This window comes from Phoca vitulina, unplaced genomic scaffold (genome assembly GCF_004348235.1).
Source record: "Phoca vitulina isolate PV1807 unplaced genomic scaffold, GSC_HSeal_1.0 scaffold115, whole genome shotgun sequence".
In the NCBI taxonomy this organism is placed as follows: Eukaryota; Metazoa; Chordata; class Mammalia; order Carnivora; family Phocidae; genus Phoca; species Phoca vitulina.
Genome location: NW_022589818.1, coordinates 281,283 through 302,959, shown reverse-complemented (window position 1 = coordinate 302,959; position 21,677 = coordinate 281,283). Strand labels below are relative to the sequence as shown.

The 21,677-nt window shown below is 55.8% G+C and overlaps 1 protein-coding gene across 4 annotated transcripts; it reads right to left on the bottom strand.

Moving 5' to 3' along the window:
- Positions 1 to 739: 739 nt before the first annotated feature.
- Positions 740 to 10,004, bottom strand: HDGF (heparin binding growth factor). 4 transcript variants are annotated; one of them, XM_032398386.1, is made up of 6 exons: positions 9,666 to 10,004; positions 3,793 to 3,869; positions 3,539 to 3,677; positions 2,718 to 2,903; positions 2,244 to 2,467; positions 740 to 2,060 (listed from the first exon to the last, which is right to left on the bottom strand). In XM_032398386.1, exons 1-6 carry the CDS (start codon positions 9,750 to 9,752, stop codon positions 2,054 to 2,056), a joined length of 720 nt encoding a protein of 239 aa, XP_032254277.1. In that variant the 5' UTR covers positions 9,753 to 10,004; the 3' UTR covers positions 740 to 2,053. The 4 variants fall into 4 exon arrangements, with proteins under 4 accessions (XP_032254277.1, XP_032254276.1, XP_032254278.1 ...); XM_032398385.1 differs by having other exon boundaries at positions 740 to 950; XM_032398387.1 differs by lacking the exon at positions 9,666 to 10,004 and adding an exon at positions 9,330 to 9,474 and having other exon boundaries at positions 740 to 950.
- Between the last annotated feature and the right edge of the window lie 11,673 nt (positions 10,005 to 21,677).

Here is a 21,677-nt window from a genome sequence, read left to right as displayed (position 1 = left end):
GGAAATCAGGAAGCGTAAGAACACCGAGAGGCACGTTGGGAGTTGAAGGCAGGGAGGGCTAAGCTTCAGCGCACGGCACGTTCCCTCACGCGCGCTGTGGGGGCCGCTGGGAATTGTAGTTTCCAGAGAGGAGGGCTCCATTTTCTAGGGGATTGCAGCTTCATATTCGTCGCAGAGGGCCTCCGTTTCCAGGCTGGGCTGCGGCCGGTCCTTTCCCCGCGCGCCCCAGTCTGCAGTAGGAGGCCAGGGCAGATTAAGAAACTGCCCTAGGGCTTCTGCAGGAAGGGGTGAAACGTGGGCCCTTCCAAGGCAAGTCGATGAGCTTGTCACAAAATGTCAGCTCTGGGAGGGGAGGCACGGGAGGTGACCTGCTCCGGCCCCTCCACGCAACTCGGGGTCGTGGGAGGACCCGACGCTGCCAGCCTCCCGGCCCTTCCCCACCACTTACCGGTGGCGGGCACCCCTAGCTCTGACCCGTGGCAGCAGCGTCGCTCCCCCCTTCTCGAGCAAGCCCCCGCTCCGAGGCCTCCCGGGTGACCGTGGGGTGAGCTGTGGTCCCCCGCGGCTGGCAGGAGCGGACTGAGGGGTGCAGTTCGTGCCGACTTTGCCGGAGCAGAGAGGCTGGCACCACCCACCTCCATCCGAGAGGGGACCACTGCGCTCGGTTCCCCATCCCACCCCTCCAGTTCACCACCGACCCCCGCCCCCGCCAAGAAGCAGTCAAGACCCAATCTAGTAATCAACGGGTTTTATTTTCCTAGAACTGAAATTGTCTACTGTTTTCATAGCTAAACAACCAAAGCTACAGTCAGCAATTTTTCATCAGAGCCCAAAGGAGAGGGGCGAGGGGGACACAGGAGACTGGAGAGAGGCAGAGAGACCGCGCGAGAGGCTGGGCGAGGGCACTTCTTTCCCTGTCCTCTCAGTGGGTTTCGGGTCTGCTGACGACACTGAGGAGACCAGGTGGGGGATGTGAATGGGAAATGACACGAGAAGGAACACCAAAGCCCCAGCTACAAAAAGAAAAGTCATCAAACCCCAAATAGAAGGGGAGCCTCCCAGTGCACCTCAGAAATGGGGGCCACAGTGGGGAAGGAGTGAGGAGGAGGGGGGCACACAAAGGGATAGGGTCTTTAAAATTTTTTTTTTGTAGTTTTCTTTTATTAAAAACATTTCCTAAAAAATGCGTCTTTTCCTTAATGTCTGGGTGACATATATGACTGTAGGCTGGCCTTGAGCACGTGGGGAGAGGGGAAAGGGCAGCTGGGGGTCTCCCCAGAGCAGAGATCAAGGGAGGACAGATACTCCTCAACACTCCCACCCTAGCTGGGTGAAGCCAACCCTTCCAATCTCAGGAGGCCCCAATCTTTTGATGATCAACTACAACTCCCAGAACTCCTGGGATCAGCAAAAGAAGGGTGTTGTTAATCATCAAGGATTCATGGAAGGGAGCCCCTCCCCCACAAGCTGTCCCACTTTCCCTGAATCTAGGCAGCTGGGATAATAGGTATGGGAGGAAGGGACAGGAGTGCAAGAAGATGCCATCCTCCTGCCCACCCCCCTCCCCAATTTGGAGATTGCCCCTCTCAGGCCCAGAAGCCGACCCTGCTGTTTATTCTCCATCCTTTCCACTCCTACCTCTGATCCCAGCTAACCCAGAGGTCCAGAATGCTGGGGGGACGGGACGGGGGGGGGGCGGGGGGCCGGAGGAGGTGTCAGGAGGTGGAAACAGCCAGTCCAGGCCCCAACAGATACCCTCAGAAACAGCTCCAGGCAGGGAGGGACACAATGGTCTCATCTCAGCCCATGAAGCAGAAGACAGAGCCCTGACTCAGATCACAGGGGTGTTGGGAACATGGAGGTGAGGGCCAGGTGGCCTGCCCCATCCAGGTCAATCTCCAGGGGCCGGGCTTGGAGTGGGGAGAATAAATGAAAGAGGACAGCAGGGGGGAGAGGGGGAGGGGTTCCCAGTTTGCAGGCCATGGCCAGTTTCCCCAGTAGCACCCAGACAGCAGCAGGAACGGGGCAGGGGCTCCTCTTGAAACATTGGTGGCTACAGGCTGCGGGGGAGGGTTGGAGGGGAGAAGGGTTATTGGTGTGGCCTCGCGCCGGCCACACCCCAGCCAGTGCCAGTCTCCGGGGAGAGCCCACCCTGCCTCTGTGCAGGCCCACCTCCTCCTCCTCCTCTCCACAGGTGGCTGGGCCCCCCAGCCCAGCTGCCTCAGGGCAGGGGGCTCCCTCACCTCTCATGATCTCTGATGCCTGGGGCCTCAGCATCTTCCTTGGTAGCCTCTTCCTCCTCCTCCTCCTCTTCTTCCTCCTGAGGAGGCCCCCGGCCAGAGCTGGGCTCAGAGGGGGTGCTGTTCTTCTCCACCTCCATGGGGAGGGGCCTCTCACCCTCCAAGGGGGCTACTTCCTTCTCCTCCCCTTCGGGGTCTTCTGCCTCCTTGGGACGTTTAGGGGAGTCCTAAGTAGGATTGGCAGAGACAAGACCAGCTGAGGTTGGAGAAGGAGGGCACCAGCCACCTAGCAGTGCCCGACCCCCGCTTTCAGAGAGGCTCCTTCCCGGGCACACCCACAGTCCACTTCCCCGGCCCTCTGCCAGCTGAAGGGTCCCTAGGGACCCCAGACTAGGAGCTGGTCTCCCCCACATCAAGATGTCCCTGAAGAAGTAGCAGCTGCCCCACCCCGCCCCAGGCCCCAGGCGGCTCTGTTACCTCCAGCACATCCCCCGCTCTCCTCTTCAGTGCCCCCTTCTCGTTCTTCTCCTTGGCTGGCTCGTCGATGACCAGCTTCCCTTCCTCGTCACTGCTACCCTCAGCACTCCCCTTCCTGTCGCCATCCCCCTCTGTGGCTTCGGGCTCGGGCTCGGGCTCATCCACTGAGCTCTTCTTCGGGGTGGACTGCGCGCAGAGACGGCAGAGGCTGAGTGGCATCAGCGGGGCCTGCAGGGCCCCTCCCCAGACCCACCCGCGGCCACTCACTCCTTCCTTCTCCCACCTCGCCCCCGCCCACCCCCCAGGTGCCCAGTCTCACGAGTGATTTGAGACCCACCTCTGTCGGATTAGCCCCGGGCTAAACCCACTGGCCGGGCAGGCAGGGCTCTGTGCAGGAGGGGGGAGGGCTGGAGCAGGAGGCAAAACCTCGGGTCAACTTCTCCCGAAGGGAGCTGGGACCCTTTCCCCGCCGACCCCCGCCCCCCACCCTCCCGCCTCATCCTGCCCGGCTCACGAGCACCTCCTCCTGGAAGCCTTTGTGGAAAGAGTTAAGGCCAAGTCCTACACTCACACTAGGCCCCATAAAGGGCTGTCCCCACTTACCGCCTCCGTCCTGTCCTTGCCCCCCACACCACACACCACCCCCCGCGACCCCAGCCCCTCCTGCAGGGCCCCCCACCCCCACCCCAGGAGCTTGTGCCCTGAAAACCCTGGTCTCTCAGCCCCATTCCTGAAGGCTAAGCATCCCCTGCCCTGTCGGCCCCGGAGACAGTGGCCACAGCTGCTTCCCAGGGGGGTCTCTGGGGTGGACAGCTGCTCACCTGGTAGCCCGAGGCCTTGACGGTGGGGTTGTTCTCGATCTCCCACAGCCCCTCACTGAAGCCTTTCCTCTTGTTGGGCTTGCCGAACTTCTCCTTGGACTCCTCGTACGGGAAGAGGTCTTTGGGGCCCAGGAATGCCCTGGGGAGAGATGGGAGACTGTGCTCTGGAGCCCTCGCTGCCTGAGCTTCGAAGCCCCAGGGGAAGGGGCACCAGCACGGCCTCTGGCCTGCCCCACCTACAGCCCCTCACTCACGTCTCATGGGTCCCGAAAAAAAAGACTTGGTACTTGTTGGCTGTGGATTTCACGGCGGCCTCAGGCATCTCGTCAATCTGGGAGCAAGATGAGGGAAGCGAGTAAGTGGAGTCCTGAGGTCACGAATCTGGGGCCGAGGCCGACCTCCAAGACACATTCGTGTAAAACCAGACTGAGAAGGACCCGGGAGATCCCCCAGGTGGTGTTTAAACCCTTTTTAGCAGCAGCACTTTGTTCAAAGTCAGACATTAAGCCCAGCAGAAACCCGGAGTCGGCCCCTCTCCACAACAGGCGGGACGGCACTTGTTCTGCGGGCCCATTACCCCAGCCCAACCAGGGTCACCTCTCCCCTCGGGCTCGCTGGACTACAGCCCACCTACAAGCTACCACCCCTACGGCAGCCAGGGGGGGCCTTCCAAGTGCTGCCTTGAGCATTTCTCCCTCTGCTCAAAACCTTCCAGGTTCCGCTCACTAGAGGGCCCACCCGATCACCTGCTCCAGAGCATCAAGGTCTGAATCCCCACACGGCCACCAACATACTTGGATGACCTGGGGCAACTTACTCAACTGTCCTTGACCTCAGTTACCCCATCTGTAAAATGGAGAGTGTCATGGTACTTAAGTTGTGGGGTGGGGAAGGATTAAATGGCCACGACCTGGCCAGCAGTCCAGCCCACGGGTCCTAGCTCTCCTCCTCAGCCATATGCTGCCCTTCCCCTCCCTGCTCTGGCCACATTGGCCTCTGGTCTCCCACACTCATTCGGTCCCGGTGAGCCCTCCCACCCCAGCCCAGCCGGCCCCCCACAGAAGGCTCAGCCCCTCTCCTTCAGAGCACCAGTTACAGTCACCCGCGTGAGCATCTGAACGCTGCCTGTGTGGACTCTGGCTTACGCCTGCCCGAGATCTGACAGCAGGCCTGTCTGTACCAGCCCCCCTCGCCCCTGCTCGGGGCCTAGCACACAGTAGGCTCACAAGAAAGATCTGCTGAAGGAAGCTAAGAGACAGGTAAAGGCAGACTGCTCTGGTGGAGGGGGAAGGCCAAGGGGCTGCCTATCGGACACCCCTCTCCGAAGCAACGCCAACGGCCTCTGGGGAGCACTCGGAAAGCCTGTGGATGTAGTCAGACACTCTCGTTTGACAGATGAGGAAACAGGGCCCCCAAATGACACGGGAAGTTGGTGAGGGTCTGAGTTGGTTTCTGACTTGACCCCCCGCACCCCCATGTTCTGGGGGACGAGGGTGCCGTGGTGGGGAAGGTGCAGAGGTGTGCGGTCAGGGAAACGGACAGGCAGTGGCCCCAGCAGCCTCCCCAGATCAGGTCGGGGCAGCCCAGGCCCAGCTGAGCTGGGGGGCGGGGAGGACTACAACTCCCAGCAACACTTGCAGCAGCCCCAGCAGCCCGGCTTCCCGCCGGACACAGGCCAGGTGGCCATGTTGCCTGGGGCCCCAGGCGCAGATAGGACAGAGACAGCCGGGCCAAGGCACTGGTTCACACAGAGACTGGGACGCAGCGCCTGACCTGGGGACCTGGGGAGACGGAGAGGCTGGGTGGTTGCAAACCCGCTGAGACCCACCAGGAGAGGGGGTGGAGCCCTGGGCAAGAATCTGAGGGGCATCTTGCTCCAGGCATGGAGTCTTCAGGTTCCTGGGCCCCTCCCCCCTTGCCCTGTGGCCTCTGGGACAGAGGTCCGGCCCCTCCCCCCAGGAAGGCCCAACACCAACTGGGCCCTCCCCATGACCAGGAGGTTGGGGTGTGAGAGCAGGGGGTGGAAAGGCACGCAGTTCCCCCCCACAAACAGGATCCCCATCGCCATGACAACCCACCCCGCCCCCGGGGCCACTCAGCAACCAGGAATGTGACCACCCCTCCCCCCAGGCCCTCTCTCTGGATTGGGGAGGAGGGGACACTAAACACACCCCACCCCCTGAGCCTGGCGTCTGGCACCTGGGTCCCAGGCTGTGCTAGAAACCACAGCCAGGGCTGGAGGGCCCAGGCCTTTCTCAGGAAGCCAGACCTGGGGTGCAGGCGGAGGAGGAGTCAGTCCTCGGCCCGGACACCTGGGTCTTGTGACCAGCTAGCTCCCCACCCTCCTCTCAGAGGGGGGCAAGCAAAAAGCAAAATGCGAGCCTCCAGGGCTTAAAGGTCCCAGGAGACAGGCTGGGTACAATAGCAAAAGGCCTAGGCCTCTTCTCCGTGGATCTCAGCCCCAGAAACAAGGGGCAGGGCTGGAGCACAGCAGGGAACCCTGAGCTCTGCATTCCTGGCGCCCACACCTGAGCCAGGGCGTTAACAGGCTCATGGGCTGAAAGGAAGAAACTGAGGCTCAGGAAGGGGGTGGGGGTGAGTGAAGGGTCAGAAAGGAGGGGCCGGGAAGTTCTCTCAAGGAGCACAGCTCCAGCAGGGCTGCTCCCAACCACAGGGCCATGGGAAACCATGGACAGCAAACTCAGAGGCAGCTGAACGGTGTGACAGGGGACCCAGGAGGCCACCAGCTGCCCAGCCTCAGGGGCGGAGGAGAAACAAAAGAATGGATGGGAATTAAAAATAGAAAGACACCAGATATACCCGCCCTGCTGACTTCTCGCCAAATACAGGGTGGGTCTGGAGGAAAGAGGGACGCCAGGGGCCCGGGCAGATGGGCATCTACCCCAGAAGGGTCACCCGCCCCCGCCTCCCCTTGACTGGAGGTACCTGGGGGGAGGGGCCGGGAGAGGAGTGCTCCGTTCACTTAATGCAAGTCCCAGCCCCTCACCTCAAAAGGGGAAAAAGCCCTTCCTTCAAGCTACAAAGGAAACGTCCTTTCTGCGTTTTGAAGCGAGGGCGGTTCTTCCTCCACATAGAGGACATGAGGTCTCAGGGGAGGCCTGTACCCCCAATACAGACACATGTCTCCCAGGCGGTGCCTTTATATCCAGGCTGTGACTCAGACAAGTGAGTCAAAGCTAAGTGGGTCAGGGTGGGGCCAGAGGAGGGCCAGGGACCCCACCGCACGCCCCCCCCAGCCACTGGCCCACCGGGGAGGGGGCTCTGCTGATTCTCAGCCACTCCACAAAGCCAGAAGGTCAGTTCTCCCAGGCCGGGGCCCCTCCACGCCTGCCCGGCCCTCTGCATTTGCCTGGCTCCATCACACAGAGCCGAGCACGTGAATCGCCATCGTCCCTGAGCCCACGGCCACCCCAAGGTCTGACAAGGGAACTGAAGCTCCCAGGTGAGGAACACGGGAGAGGACTGAACACCGACTCAACAGCAGCCTCAGGCCAAAGCCGAGCCCAGGGCCGCCGGCCCACACGGAGGAAGGCAGCAGGGAAGGCTAAGGCCACTCGGAGTGCCAGCCAGGGTTCTGACCACCACACCCAGGGCCAGGCCCGACCTGACCCAGGAACCGGAAAATCTGGGGCAGTAGACAGTTGGGGCCGGGAAAGTGTGGCAAGCCCAAGATGCAGAAAAGAGAAGGTGGTGCCTGGCCGTGGGGGGAGGAGGGGAGAGGGAGGAAAGCTGGGTGAGGCCCTCTGGCTGCTCAGGTTTTCTGGGATTGTGAAACAGGAAGCAGAGAGGCGAGGAAGGAACCTGGGAGGGAAAAATCCCTGAGTCTTGGAGCTTAATTGTTAAGTGCTTGGAGATCCCCCAAGAAGTCAAGCAGGAGGAAGAGGGAAAGGAGAAGGTTAAGATGGAGTCACCCTACACTCCAGGCAGGTCTTGCCGACCACGTGGCCCCTCTGGCTGGGCCTCTCCAGGCACTGAGCTGTTCCAGCCTCACCCAGTCAGCCATCCTCCCCAGAAGCAGGGGCCTTCACCATGGCTCAGGGTTCTGTCTAGTAGATTAGGTGGGGCCGTCCATGAGAACCCCCAAGCCTCCTCCCTCTCAGGAGGGGCCAGGCGCCTTCAGACTCTGCCACCCCAGGGGCTAAGGCAGCATCCCAGCATTCCCCATGGGACGCTCGGATCTGTCTGTTCTTTTGGCACGCAAGGGGGACCCATCTGGGAGCTTAGAGCCTCGGGTGTACCATCCCCCAGATGTCATAAAAGCCGGAGCACAGGCAAAGGGTGGTGCCTCCTTGCGATCCAATCTGACCTCCCCTCCCCAAGCCTAACTCTATCTCAAAGGTCCAGGCCTCAAAAGAAAGACACTGCAAAGACACTGCCTCCCTGTCCCCACCTTCTGTCCTGGACGTCCAGGGTGAAGACAAGACGGAAGGGCTTCCCCAGTCCCAAGTGCTGCCTCACCCTGAAGCTCTACCTCACCGGGGCCAGTGTGGGCCCATCTGTGTCCCCCTCCCTCTTCTCTCCTCCCTGATCCGGAAAGGCTTCCCTGCAACCCACATTCCAGCTGCACCCCCTCCCTGGGCCCTGGGCCAGCCTTCGGACTTTGTCCCACCCCCAGCAGGTAGGAGCAGTAGAGACCTGGGTTCAGTTCTTGCCCTGCCCAACAGGGCCTTGGCGTCCGGGCCAAGAAGCCAGATGGATCAAAGGTGCGGGGTAAAGTACACGAGTGTTCACACGCCACATCCACCATGCACACGCCAGGCTGGTGGCTGCTCCCTCACCCTGCTTCCAACCGCCCCCCACACGCCGGCCCAGGCTCTCAGGAGGCCCTAGGAGCTGGGAGAGCCCCACTTCTCCTGTACTGCATTCCCTCAGAGGCCGGACATCTAGAACTTTCAGGGAACAAGGAGCTCAAGGGATATGGGATCAAGCACGCTCCTCAGGAGAGGGTACAGAGTGAGGAACGGGCCTCAGTGGGCCCTGGGGCAACTTCCCAGGCCCAGAGCAGGGTCTGCGCAGATAAAGACAACAGACTCACGTGGAGAGTAACCCAAGCAACCTAAAAGCAGTTCTGCACTTGGCCCCCTCGCCTGGAGAACCCCCTCCACCCTCTGCTCTCTGCCCTATTTGGTTCTCCTGAGTCCTACCTCTAGGGGACAGAGTCAGACCCGCACCCAACTCCAAAGGCCTCTCCAGACCAACTTTGAAGTAAGTTGCCAGAGGCCACCCCCCCCCCCCCTGACCCCCCCGACCTCCCCCCGCAACCTCCCTCCGCCCTCCTTACTCGAGCCGACCCAGTCCTTAGGGGAAACATGATGAACACACCAGGTTGGGCTTCTGGGCCCCACCCTCCCACCTGGCCAGGTGCTGGAGCCCGGGGGGGGGGGGTCCCTCATATTGGCGGGCTAACTCAACCACATGGCAGACTGGGCCGTTGTGGCGGGAGGATCCTATCTGGGGGGGAGCAGCAGCTGGGGCTCCCCCCACCTCCAGGATGAGGCAGCCTGGACGGCACTTCCCGGCCTCCCGAGGCCCTGCCACCCTCAGCCCCCCCCTCTGAATTGCCAGCATATGGAGGAATATACTTGTGGGGCTGCGAAGCGAAGGGTTCTGGCGGATAATTTCCGAGCCAGATAGATCCCATCTCACGCCGCCCCCAAACACTCCTCGACCCTCCCAACTTCAGACCTCTCACGGCCGCCCCAAACCAAAGTTTTCCAGAAGCGAACTCCGCCTCCACATACTCCTCACTGGGCTGGGACCCTCCTGCTACCTTTCGGTCCGAGAAGGGTCTGACCGGGGGCAGCGATTAGGGACGACACCAGGGGTCTCTAAGGGGGTCCCCGGGCGCCCGGGAGGAGTTCCCGACGGCCCCAGCCCAGGCCGCGCGCCCCACGCCGCCGCGCTCGGGGGGCCCCGCGCTGACGCCGCGCTCGCCGGGCCCCCCGCCCCCACCATTATGTAACCGGCGGGGGGGGGGGGCGGGGGGGCTCGCAGCGGGGTGGGGGCCCGGCCGCCCCCCGCCCGCGCCCCTTCGCGCGGGGCGCCCGCGTCCTCCGGGTGTTACGCAACCCAGCCCGGGGCCGGGGCGGCGGGCCGCGCTGCTCACCCGGGCCGGCCAGTGCGGGTAGCCCTTCATCTTGGCGAACACCAGGTCCCCGCACTTGTACTCCTTCTGCCGGTTGGAGCGCGACATGGCGGGGCTCCGGGCGCCCCGGGCTCCGCGCCGCGCCGGCAAGCGTGAGCCCAAGTTTGCGCGCGCGGCGGTAGCGGCGCCGCTGCGCTCCGGCCCTCGCGCGGCCCCCGCCTCGATGGCGGGCCCCGGCCCCAGCTCCGGCGCGGCCACGGCTGTGCGCCCGCGCCGCTCGGACGGGGCGGGCGCGGATGCAGCGGCGCGGTGCTGCGCGCTCGTGCGCTTGTTTGTGTTTGAAATTCAATTGCTCCCTCCTCGGCGCGAGGCCTCTTCCTCCTCCCCCGCCGGCCCCCTCCCCCTCCTCCCCCGCTCCCCTCCCCTCCCCCTCCCGCGCCGGTTCGATGCGCGCGGCGCTCGACGCCCCGGGCCTGCCGCGGCCCGACGCCCAACCCGGGGCCGCCCGGCGGCGCGCGGCGGCACAGGCATGAGGAGCCGAGCGCCGAGCTCGCCGAGCGGGCTTTGTGTGCGGCTGTCGGGGGGCGCCCGCCCGCACGCCCGCCGGGAGGAGCTTGCGCCTGGCTGGACGGAGCGGCCTGGCGCCCCTCCCCTGGCCCGGGGGGCGCTCGCACGCGGGGCCCGACGCGGCCGCGGGTGCCCGTGTGGGCGCGGGCTCTCCCTGCCCTCCGCCCCCTCTGTGTCCCCCAGTGCTTGCAGGTCACCGACGTGCAGACACCCGGGGGTCTGAGCGGCCTCGGCAGAGGGGAGAAGCTCGAGTTTGGGAGCCGGGAGGCGTCCGAGGGGTTGAGGCACAAAGCGGCCACGTTGTGGGCGCTGCTCCCTGGCAAAGCGATCTGGGCTCCGCCACCCGCTAAGCCCGCAGAGATGAGCCCTGTTCTCGGGGAAGACACCGCACAATGCCAATAAGTCCCAAACTGTCAGTAAAGCAAACCGTGAAGACTGGGGAGGCGGGCACTACCTGTGGGGGGGCGGGGGGGGGCCTGGGGCAGAATCTGGGAAGGCTTCACAAAGGTGGTGACTTGGAGCTGGGCGTTAAAGAATGAATGATTTTGCTGGATTACAGATTGAGCCAAGCCTCTAGGTTGACAAGTGGTGGAGCCCACACTTGAACTCAGGTCTCTTCCCATTAAGCCAAACAACTACTGTGATTCCTTTTTTGATTTGCTGTAACTGTTGATTTTGGATTTGCTGAAATCCAGACACCTATGATCTGTTGGAAATAAGATAATTTAGATCTCTTAGGGCACTTCCAGATCCTTAAAATTTTGCAACTGGATATTCTGGATTTGAAAAGGTAAAATACGCATGCATGCTTTTCTTCCCCCGAGTTTCCTGATCCACTTCAAAGCATATGCAAAGGGGCGCCTGGGTGGCTCAGTTGTTAAGCATCTGCCTTCGGCTCAGGTCATGATCCCAGGGTCCTGGGATCGAGCCCCACGTCGGGCTCCCTGCTCTGCGGGAAGCCTGCTTTTCGGTCTCCCACTCCCCCTGCTTGTGTTCCCTCTCTCGCTGTGTCTCTCTCTGTCAAATAAATAAAATAAAATCTTAAAAAAAAAAAAAAAAGCATATGCAAAGCCTCCCTGCAAGGAAGCACGGGATGTAGCCAAAAGGCCCAGGTCCATATGCTGCTCCTGAGAACAGGGACCCTTGAACTTCCCTGAGTCAGTTTCCTCAGGGGTAAGATGGGGTACTATTCCTGCCCTGGCGACATCCATGGGAGGCATGGGATGGCCGCTCCCTACAGTCCTGCATATCAGCTGGCTGTTCTTATACATTATGTCCTTATGGCAAAGCATTTCACAAGTTTTGCCTTTATAACAGTGTGGGCTCTCAGCGTAATTCCCCCTTGTGATAGGAGTCCCTCTGGCCCTGTCCACAAGCGCTGCTGGCACAAAGGGACACCCCTGTTGCAATAAAAGAGCCAGGCACGGCCTCAGCCACAGCCTTGTCGATTTGTTTCAATAGCAAATCCAAACTTGTTGCAACAGAGCAGCTAGATTCCAGTTGGTGTTTACTCTGCAAGGCATTCCAGTTTGAAATGTTGTCAGTGTGATAGTCCAGATTCTGTGCTTTTCTTTGTTGTTATTGTTGTTAGCAGACAATCTTGTCACAAATTCTTAAACCTGTTTCAGTGAATCCTGGGCCCCAATAGGTTTCCTTTAAGTGTCCAGGCCAGTGTTATAAATACTCACCATTTCAGCGCAACAAACATGTTCTAAACTGTTTTCCAATTTAGTGCACCCCAGTTCAGTTAAAACCGAGAGGCCTATCCGCAGTAGCCTGTTCGGAGGTGGCAGCTAGGCCTCAGAATTCTTCCACAAATCTCTTGGGCCCATCATTCAGTCCATCATGCAGATGCTGGTTGCAATAAAACTAGCAGGATTCCCTTTGTTGCAATAATCTCCCGGGCCTTGGTTGCAATTTAATATCCAAGTTCTCCTTACAATAACATCCTCAACCACCTCACAGCTGGCCCTAACAACCCAGCCAAGCGCAGAGGGTCAGTTACACGGGTGGCCAGGCTGAGCCTGCCTCCCCTGGGAGTCAGGTCTAACTTAGTGCTCTGCAGATTGAAAGTGCAAAGAATCATCTGGGAATCCTCTTAAAAAGCTGATTCTAATTCAGTAGGTTTGGAGTGGCTGCATTTCTAACAACCCCCAAGGTGCTGCTTCTACTTTGGACCACCATTTGAGTGGTGGGATCGAAAATGCACAAGTCACAGGCCCCCAGATTCCCAGCCCAGCTTGGAAACAATTCACAGATGTCTCCGTGAAATCATTCCGTGGTTGCTGGTGTTTGGTTCAACTTCTGTGTGGGAGGGAGGTCAGGACAGAAGTCAGGGGACTTGGGGCCCCACAGCAGAGAAGACTCTGGGTGCAGACCTGGCTCTAGGGTTGTGAAGCCTGTCTCCGGAGGAGCAAGGTCAGGGGGATGGTGGGGTCCTTATTGTCCCTATGGGGAAGGAGGAATTAACACCGCAGCAGGAGGGCTGGTGCTCAGGCTGCTAGGGGAAGGGGCAGTGTGGTCTGGTGGAAACCACCTGGGTTTGCATGTCAAGGAACTGGTTTGAATCTCACTTTTGGCAAACAACTTAGAATTTCTAAACAAAATTGTCTTCTACTGTAAAACTGTGATAGAGATATTACCTCGTGGGGTGTTGTGAAGGGAAGAGGAGCCCGGCCCTGTGAAAACCTCAGATGCTCAGTAGGTTCAGAAGAAAGTTCAGTTGCCTTCCCTTGGACTCCCAAGTTAGGGGTTCAGCTCCTGTGCTCGACTGTGTGAAGCGTCCTCTCCCCCAGTTACTCTCTGGAAAACGGAGGTAGGGAGGATGGGTAGTTCAGACCAGCGGTTTGCAAAACGGCCTCTGCATTGCCCCCTCCCAAGCGTGTCACCCAATGTAAAAGAGGGGATGTGCATTTATGCATTTTACCAGTCATCCAAGTGGCCAGTGGCCCCGTCCAAGCCCCTCTCAGCCACCCTAGCAGAGCTACCTAACCCCCCAGTCTCAGGTCTGTAAAGAGGGGCTTGTGAAGAGAGGGGAATGAATAAATGTATCCAGGGGCGCCTGGGGGGCTCAGTTGGTTGGGCATCTGCCTTTGGTTCAGGTTGTAATCCTGGGGTCATGGGATAGAGTCCCGTGTCGGACTCCCCGCTCAGCGGGAGTCTGCTTCTCCCTCTCCCTCTGCCCCTGGCCTGCTCTCTTGCTCTCTCTCTCTTGCTCTCTCTCAAATAAATAAATAAATCTTTAAATAAATAAATAAATAAATAAATAAATAAATAAATGTATCTAAAGTGTTTTGAGGGGCGCCTGGAGGGCTCAGTCGGTTAAGCGTCTGCCTTGGGCTCAGGTCATGATCCCAGGGTCCTGGGATCGAGCCCCGCATCAGGCTCCCTGCTCGGTGGGAAGCCTGCTTCTCCCTCTCCCACTCCCCCTGCTTGTGTTCCCTCTCTCACTGTCTCTCTCTGTCAAATAAATAAATAAAATCTTTAAAAAATAAATAAATAAAAAGAGGGCTCTGTTTTACAAAAAGTGACCATCACTGGATTCATATTCTAAGACTATACTGTCCAATATATGTGACTATTGAAACTTAAGTTGATTAATATTAAGCACAATTAAATATTCATTTTCTCAGGCATTGAAGCCACACTCAAGTGCTCAGTAGCCTCACATGGCTGGTGACCAGCATGATCAGCCGGGGCAGACGCAGAACATTTCTGTTATCACAGGTTTCTTGGGCAGCACGGCTCCACGGCAATGACTTTCCAGTTGAGCTCTACACTAGAGTCAGTTGAAGAATTAAAAAGATACTAATGCGGGGGCGCCTGGCTGGCTCAGTCGGCAGAGCATGTGACTGTGGATTCGTAGGGTCGGGAGTTCAAGCCCCATGTTGGGTGTTGTGCTTACTTTAAAAAAAAAAAAGCTGGGGCGCCTGGGTGGTTCAGTCGTTAAGCGCCTGCCTTCGGCTCAGGTCATGATCCCAGGGTCCTGGGATAGAGCCCCGCATCGGGCTCCCTGCTCAGCGGGAAGCCTGCTTCTCCTTCTCCCACTCCCCAGCATGTGTTCCCTCTCTCGCTGTGTCTCTCTGTCAAATAAATAAATAAAATCTTAAAAAAAAAAAAAAGCTAATGAACGGGCCCGAGTGCCCAGAATTTATATTTAATTGGTTGACAGTGGGAGCCATTAAAGGGTTTGGGCAGGAGAGAAATGTGAACAGAGGTGAACTTCTGGAAGCTCCGCTGGGCAGCAGCATGGAAGGGGGGGGCTGGGATTGCCAGGTCAGGGGAGAGGGCACAGCCTGGCCCCTGCTGCGGGTGTGTCCCTGTGGGGGGGCCGCAGAGGCCCTGGGGCTCTTCTGTCCACTCTCCCCAAGCATGGTGGTGACCACAGCTCCGTAGCTCTCAGGGGAGAGACCTTGTACCTTCCAGAGCCAGAAGGGGCAGGGTACCTCAAGATCCCTGGGAGGCCCACATTGCCATTTTAATTAATTAATTAATTAATTTTTAAAGATTTATTTATTTATTTATTTGAGAGAGAGAGAGAGGCGGACTCCATGCATGGAGCCCGGCGTGGGACTCGATCCTGAGACTCCAGGATCATGACCTGAGCCAAAGGCAGTCGCTCAACCAACTGAGCCACCCAGGCGCCCCCCACATCGCCATTTTAAAAACTCCGTTTAATGTTCCCGGTAAGTAATTAGTACATGCATATGATACAAGATTTAGGAGATAAAGAAGGTGATTTTCAGAAAAACAGTCTCCCCGGCACCCGTCTCTCCTAGCTGCCCCAATGTTCTTCTTAGAGACAAAAAACACGGCCAGTCTTGTACGTATTCTTCCGGTGGTGTTCTCTCTACATCGCTTTCAAGCAAACGCAGAGCTGTTGGCTGCACACAAATCACAGCGTCCCGTATGCTGTTCTGCACTTCCTTTTCGGGCCCCCTTGGGCGTCACCCCATAGCTCTGCTGCGCCCACCGTAACGCTGCTCACTGGCCCCCCCTGCTTCTGGGCCACAGGTCCTTAGCCAGCCCCTGCCCGCGGGCCTGTGGGTGTGCTCGCTCTCGATAACACCTGTAGTGAACACGCGTGTACGCATTGCATCTCATTCTGCGGGAAGGGCTTCTCCCCATTTTTCACTGTGCAGAATGAAAGAGGTACAAGGCCGTTCACAGCCACGGCATTTGCCGGAGCTTGTTGACCAGCAGTGCGGGCAGTAACCTGGCTGCTCACAGACGGGGGTGTCCAAGGTCAGATGCAAAGCCCACCGTTCTGTTCAGCCACAAACCCCAGGTCTGTCTGCTTGCCCCTGAGTCCCTGGGGCTTAGAGGAAGGAGGTCTGGGGCCCGGGTCAGGGCGACAGAATTGTCGGGGCTCTAATCACGTTTGGCCACACTCTGCAGCCCTCTCTCACCGACACCTGGGACAGAAGCCTGGGGAGGCGAGGAGGGGTCAGGGTCCTTTCCTGGCCTCATAAGATTGAATCCTACTGGGCTCGCTCCCTGTTCCTCCCACTTGGGAGAGACAGCATCCCTCCAGGTGGGGCAACAGGATTGGCCCTACAGGAGGCTGATGGTGGCTTCTGTGGGGACAGATGGCAATGGGGTGCTGCAAAGCCATTCCCGCCACCACATAGCCTATGGCTTGGGGCTTCATTCATTCACCTAGTCATTCATTCCTTCACCCGCACGCATTTCCTCAGGCATTGTTAGGGGCTGTGGCTGGCCCCCCCTCAAGTTTGCTGGGGGGGAAGGAGTAGGTCTGGAGATGAATAAGACAGGCAGCTGGCCATGAATAGTCTGGGCTCCAGCCGTGGGTCACCTGACGTACCCTGGTCCTGCCCTGACTTCATGTTCCAATTTGGAACCTTCTTGTTTTCTCACTCCAAATTCACCTTCCCTCCTTTATTTTTTGGCATTTATTGTTTCAAAGTATTCATGCAAACCAACCTAATAATGTCAAGACTATCTATATACAAAGAACACTTACAAAATAGTAAAGGACAAACAACCCAATTGAAAAATGGGCAAATTACATGAACAAGAGTTTCACATAAGAAAAAAAGAAATACAGGGGCGCCTGGGTGGCTCAGTCGTTAAGCGTCTGCCTTTGGCTCAGGTCATGATCCCAGGGTCCTGGGATCGAGCCCCGCATCGGGCTCCCTGCTCCGCGGGAAGCCTGCTTCTCCCCCTCCCACTCCCCCTGCTTGTGTTCCCTCTCTCGCTGTGTCTCTCTCTGTCAAATAAATAAATAAAAAATCTTTAAAAAAAGAAAAAAGAAAGAAAAAAAGAAATACATATGGCCCATACACGTGAGAAGATACTCAACCTCATTAGTGATCTGCAAAACTCCAGTCAAGAGACCACGCGTGCTTGTCCAATAGGCAAAAATTACAAACCCAACAGTAGCACCAGCTGTCGGGAGGCTGTGGTCACTTTTGTGCTGCTCTGGAAATCAGTTTGGCAGCAAGTTGTAAGATCCGACTTTCCCATATTCTGTGACCCATTATTCCCACTCCCACGTGTGCACACGAGAGAGGCCATTGTGTGTGTGCGCACTCGGAGACGTGGAGAAAGAACATCACAGCCTCGTTCACAGCAGCAGAGACCGAGGAGAAATTCAAATGCTCATCAGCAGGAGAATGGATAGATAAATCGTGTATTCACACGAAGGAATTTCAAAACAGAAAAAAATAACAGACAATGTTCAATGTGGATAGACCTAAGGAATATACTATTGAGTGAAAAAAAAGTCGTTGCAGCTTGATACCCTTTTGATAAAAGTTAGAAACAGCCGAAAATGACCAGTATATTTTCAGGAGTACATGTAGATGTGAAAAAACTGTCTATGCACAGAAAAGTTTTCAGGACAGTGGATACTAGTGTTGGGGGTGGTGGGGAGTGTGACGGGGGCGGGGAGCCCAGGACAGAACGGGTCAGTGGGAATGGTTGGTGGGTGGGTACGCGGGTGTTGATTACATACGTACACATTTTTCTATAGATAAATCAAAGAGGGTCCTGTGTGGACCAACAATGAAAGCAAATGAAGAACCAACCAGGGGTTACGGTCACTCCACGAATGCAGTGTTCAGAGAAACAGAGTTCTAGAAGTTTTCATCCAAAACAGTGGTCCCGGCCCCCACTTTTCTCTATTCCCTCTCCAGAGACAACAACATTCAACATGCAGAGTATTCTAACTAATTTTTGGTGATTTACTTCCATATTTCTAAGCAACATGCTGTTATGGCTGCATCTTGATTTCTTCAGTTGTGGGCATTATCCATCGACAGAACCTTCTGGAATACATTTTGCTTTTTCCTCAGTCCATCTCAGCCGCAAGGACTTGTCCTGTGCCCCAAATTTCCATCATCCCGGTAGAGTCGCATGATAATTTGTTGTATTCATATTCAGTGTTCACATATCACCTACATCTGAGCCATGATTATTTTTTCTCTTATGTTTAACATTTCGTTTTCCCTCAGTTGTTAACTATTTTTGTTTTTGTTTGTTTGTTTGGTTGGTTGATTGGTTTTCTAGGTTCTCATTCATCAAATCAGCCACAAATCCCTACTATTTCCATCTCTTCTCAAAATATTTGGACACCTCAGATACACCATCAATTTCAAAATCTTGCTGACGTGGCTCCTAAAGCCTTCTGTCCTGAACCAGACCCTTGGCCTTGGCCGGGGGTGGGGGGGTTGGGGGGGTTGGGGGGGTGGTGGGCAGCCCCCCTGCCGGCCTGGAATCTCCCTCCCCAACCCCTGGGGGCCCTGCCCCCTCTGTGTTGCAGGGTGTGTATTCTAAATTCTAGGTGTTTCTCTTTCCTGATTTAATATGTCCCTCCAACCCAGGTTTTTGATGGAACACATCCTCTAGTAGCTTCCTGAGAAAAGGTGCTTATAACAGAAATTTTTTGAGAACCTCCATGTCTGAAAATGTCTTCATTCTCCCCGCCCACTTGATTGATTATCTGGGTGTCGAATTCCAGGCTGGAAGTGTTTTTCCTTCAGAGTCTTGAAGGCCTCGCTCCCCCATCATTAGCTTCCAGTGTGTCACGTTAGGAAGTTTGCAGGCATTCTTTCCTGACCCCTCTGTGTCTTGTCTTTGGAAGCTCATAGGATCTTCTCTTTGTCTCCAGTGTTCTGAAATTTCGTGATGGTGGGGTCTGTTTTTATGCATTATGCTGAGCATCTGGTAGGCCTTTCAGTCTGAAAACTCCTGTCCTTCAGGTCTGGGAAGTTTTCTGTAAACATTCCCTCAGGGGCTCCTGGCTGGCTCAGTTGGTGGAGCATGTGACTCTTGATCTCAGGGTCTTGAGTTCAAGTCCCACGCTGGGCACAGAGCTTACTTAAAAAGAAAATTCCTTTAATTATTTCCTCCCCTCTGTTTGTTTTATTTTTTGTTTTTTATTTTTTTGTTTTCCTTTCTGTTCTCTGTTTCTAGAACTCTTATTACTCAGATGTTGGACTTTCTGGGATGGTTCTCTGGTCTTCTTGCGTCATCCAACTCTCCTAGTGAGAACTTTATTTATGCTTTTACATTTTTATATCTCAGGAGTTCTATTTTATTTTCTGCATATTACCTTTTTTTAGGGGGGACAAAGGGGGAGAGAGAATCTTAAGCAGACTCCACACCCAGGGCAGAGCCCCACGCGGGGCTCGATCTCACCACCCTGAGATGATGACCTGAGCCAAAATCAAGAGTCGGACGCTTAACTGACTGAACAACCCAGGAACCCCAGGATATTACTTTTTATGGCATTCTGTTTTGTTCATGGATCCCGTGTTTTCTCTTGTTTATCTGGGGAAATTATTATTATTATTTTTTAAAGATTTTATTTATTTATTTGACAGAGAGAGAGAGACAACGAGAAAGGGAACACAAGCAGGGGGAGTGGGAGAGGGAGAAGCAGGCTTCCCGCTGAGCAGGGAGCCCGATGCGGGGCTCGATCCCAGGACCCTGGGATCATGACCTGAGCTGAAGGCAGACACTTAACGACTGAGCCACCCAGGCGCACCTATCTGGGAAAATTATTGATAGGTTTTTAAAGTTTTCTTCTCCCTGCACTTTCTCTATTTCTGGTTGTTTGCTTTGTCTCCGTGCCTCCTGTTGGAGGCTTTCCTCAGCATATAATCCTTGGTGCTGCTCCTGTTTAATAAGAGTGAGGGACTGAAAGGCCTTCTCCCTCTGGGCCTGTGCTTGCAGCGTAACTGAGAGCCTTACAGTTGGGCTTGTGTCGTTGGAGAGTTGGAAGGGGGAGTCCCTGATACCACACTCCATGGGGTCTTTCCTCTCGGGCTGAACAGATTTCCCAATATCTAGCCTGGAGGGCAAAGGCCCGGTGGCCAGTCTTCTGGAAGAAATAGGGCTGGGGTCTTAGTATTCCATGTGCATATTGCTTTAATTCTTCTCTTTTCTATGCAGTGCCTCTACCCCTGTCCCTGGTTTTCCCCACAGCAGAAACCCTCTGTTTCAGTCCCTCTTGAGGGAAAGGGGGAAAAAAAAGACTTTGATTTTTTTCTGGGGTTGGGGAGAGGCAGTCTCTCACCAGCATGAAGTGGGGGAGGGGATATAGGGATCTCTTTCTTTTTCTAAGATTTTATTTTAAGGAAGTTTGACACCGGGCATGGGGCTTGAACTTACAACCCCAAGATCAAGAGTCCCATGCTCCACGGACTGAGCCAGCCGGGTGCCCTTGGATCTGTTTCTTTCTTTCTTTTTTTTTTTTTTTAATATTTTATTTATTTATTTGAGACACAGAGATACAGAGAGAGAGAGAGAGAGAGCACAAGGAGGGGGAGAGGCAGAGGGAGAGGGAGAAGCAGGTTCCCCGCCGAGCCAGGAGCCCGATGTGGGGCTCGATCCCAGGACCCTGGGATCATGACCTGAGCCGAAGGCAGACGCTCAACCATCTGGGCCACCCAGGCGCCCTCCTGCATCTGTTTCTTTTCTTTTTTAAAAAAATTAATTAATTAATTAATTTTTAAAAGATTTTATTTATTTATTTGACAGAGAGAGCGAAAGAGCACAAGCAGGGGAGCAGCAGAGGGAGAGGAAGAAGCAGGCCCCCTTCCGAGCAGGGAGCCCTGGATCTGTTTCTTAAACAGTTTTTAACCAGTCTTCACTTTTGTTCTCTTCCCTCCTCCTTCATTTCCAGAGGTACTTGCTGGCAACACTCCTGAGCCTCGAGAGGCTTCCACAGTAGATCAGATTGATTCTCACCATTCCCCAAGGCTGGCGTGGCTCTCAGCTCCCCAGGGCGCGCCCCATCAGCTACTGCCTTCCTCCTGCCCAAGTTGCTGCCACAGTGGTCCGCCCCTCTCCCATCTTTGTGGGCTGCAATCTTTTCCAAATGGTCTTTAATGCCTTGTCCATAAACAAGGCTTTATTGACGTTTTAGTGGGATTTCAGGGGGGAGCCAAATTATATGTCTGTTCAAGTCACTATCTATTACCGGAAGACTTTATTACTGTAATTACTACTTTAGGATAGATAATGTATGTACAGGTGGCACATTTCTGAAGGTATAAGAGGACACAGCGAGAAATAAATCCCCTTCCCATCCCTGCCATGAAGTTTTATTATCAATTTCCTTTTTTTTAAAAGATTTTATTTATTTATTTGACAGAGAGAGACACAGCGAGAGAGGGAACACAAGCAGGGGGAGTGGGAGAGGGAGAAGCAGGCTCCCGCCGAGCAAGGAGCCCGATGCGGGGCTCGATCCCAGGACCCTGGGATCATGACCTGAGCCGAAGGCAGACGCTTAACAACTGAGCCACCCAGGTGCCCCTATTATCAATTTCTTTCTTTTTTTTTTTTTTTAAAGATTTTATTTATTTATTTGAGAGAGAGAGAATGAGAGAGAGCGAGTACATGAGAGGGGGGAGGGTCAGAGGGAGAAGCAGACTCCCTGCCGAGCAGGGAGCCCCATGCGGGACTCGATCCAGGGACTCCAGGATCATGACCTGAGCCGAAGGCAGTCGCTTAACCAACTGAGCCACCCAGGCGCCCCCCTATTATCAATTTCTTGCATGAAAACAACTTTTCAGGGCAGGTATATACCTAATGAGACAAATCATTAATCTTTACAGTAAGAGAACCCAGCTTAGACAATATTTGGGGCTTCTCTTCTCTGCAGGGCAGCAAGATGTGCTGACAAGCAACAATAGTCATTTTCCTCTGAAGGTTTCTCATTCTCTTAGGTTCGAAATCATTTCACTGTGTGTTGATATCAGGTGTTTCTCACAGAAGTAAAACAGGACTCCTTAATCCTCTACCCATTTTTCAAAGAAGAAACTTGAGACTCAGAGAAGTGACTGTCCAAAGTCACCGGAAAGCAGGCTCGGGAACCTAGACTCGAAAAGCAGGTGTTTGAAGTCAGCACCGTGCAAAGCACGGCAGCTGCGAGGTAGGCCTGGGAGGTCTAGCTTCTCACTGTGGTCCTCGGTGCACCTGCTTCGCAATCAAATGAGA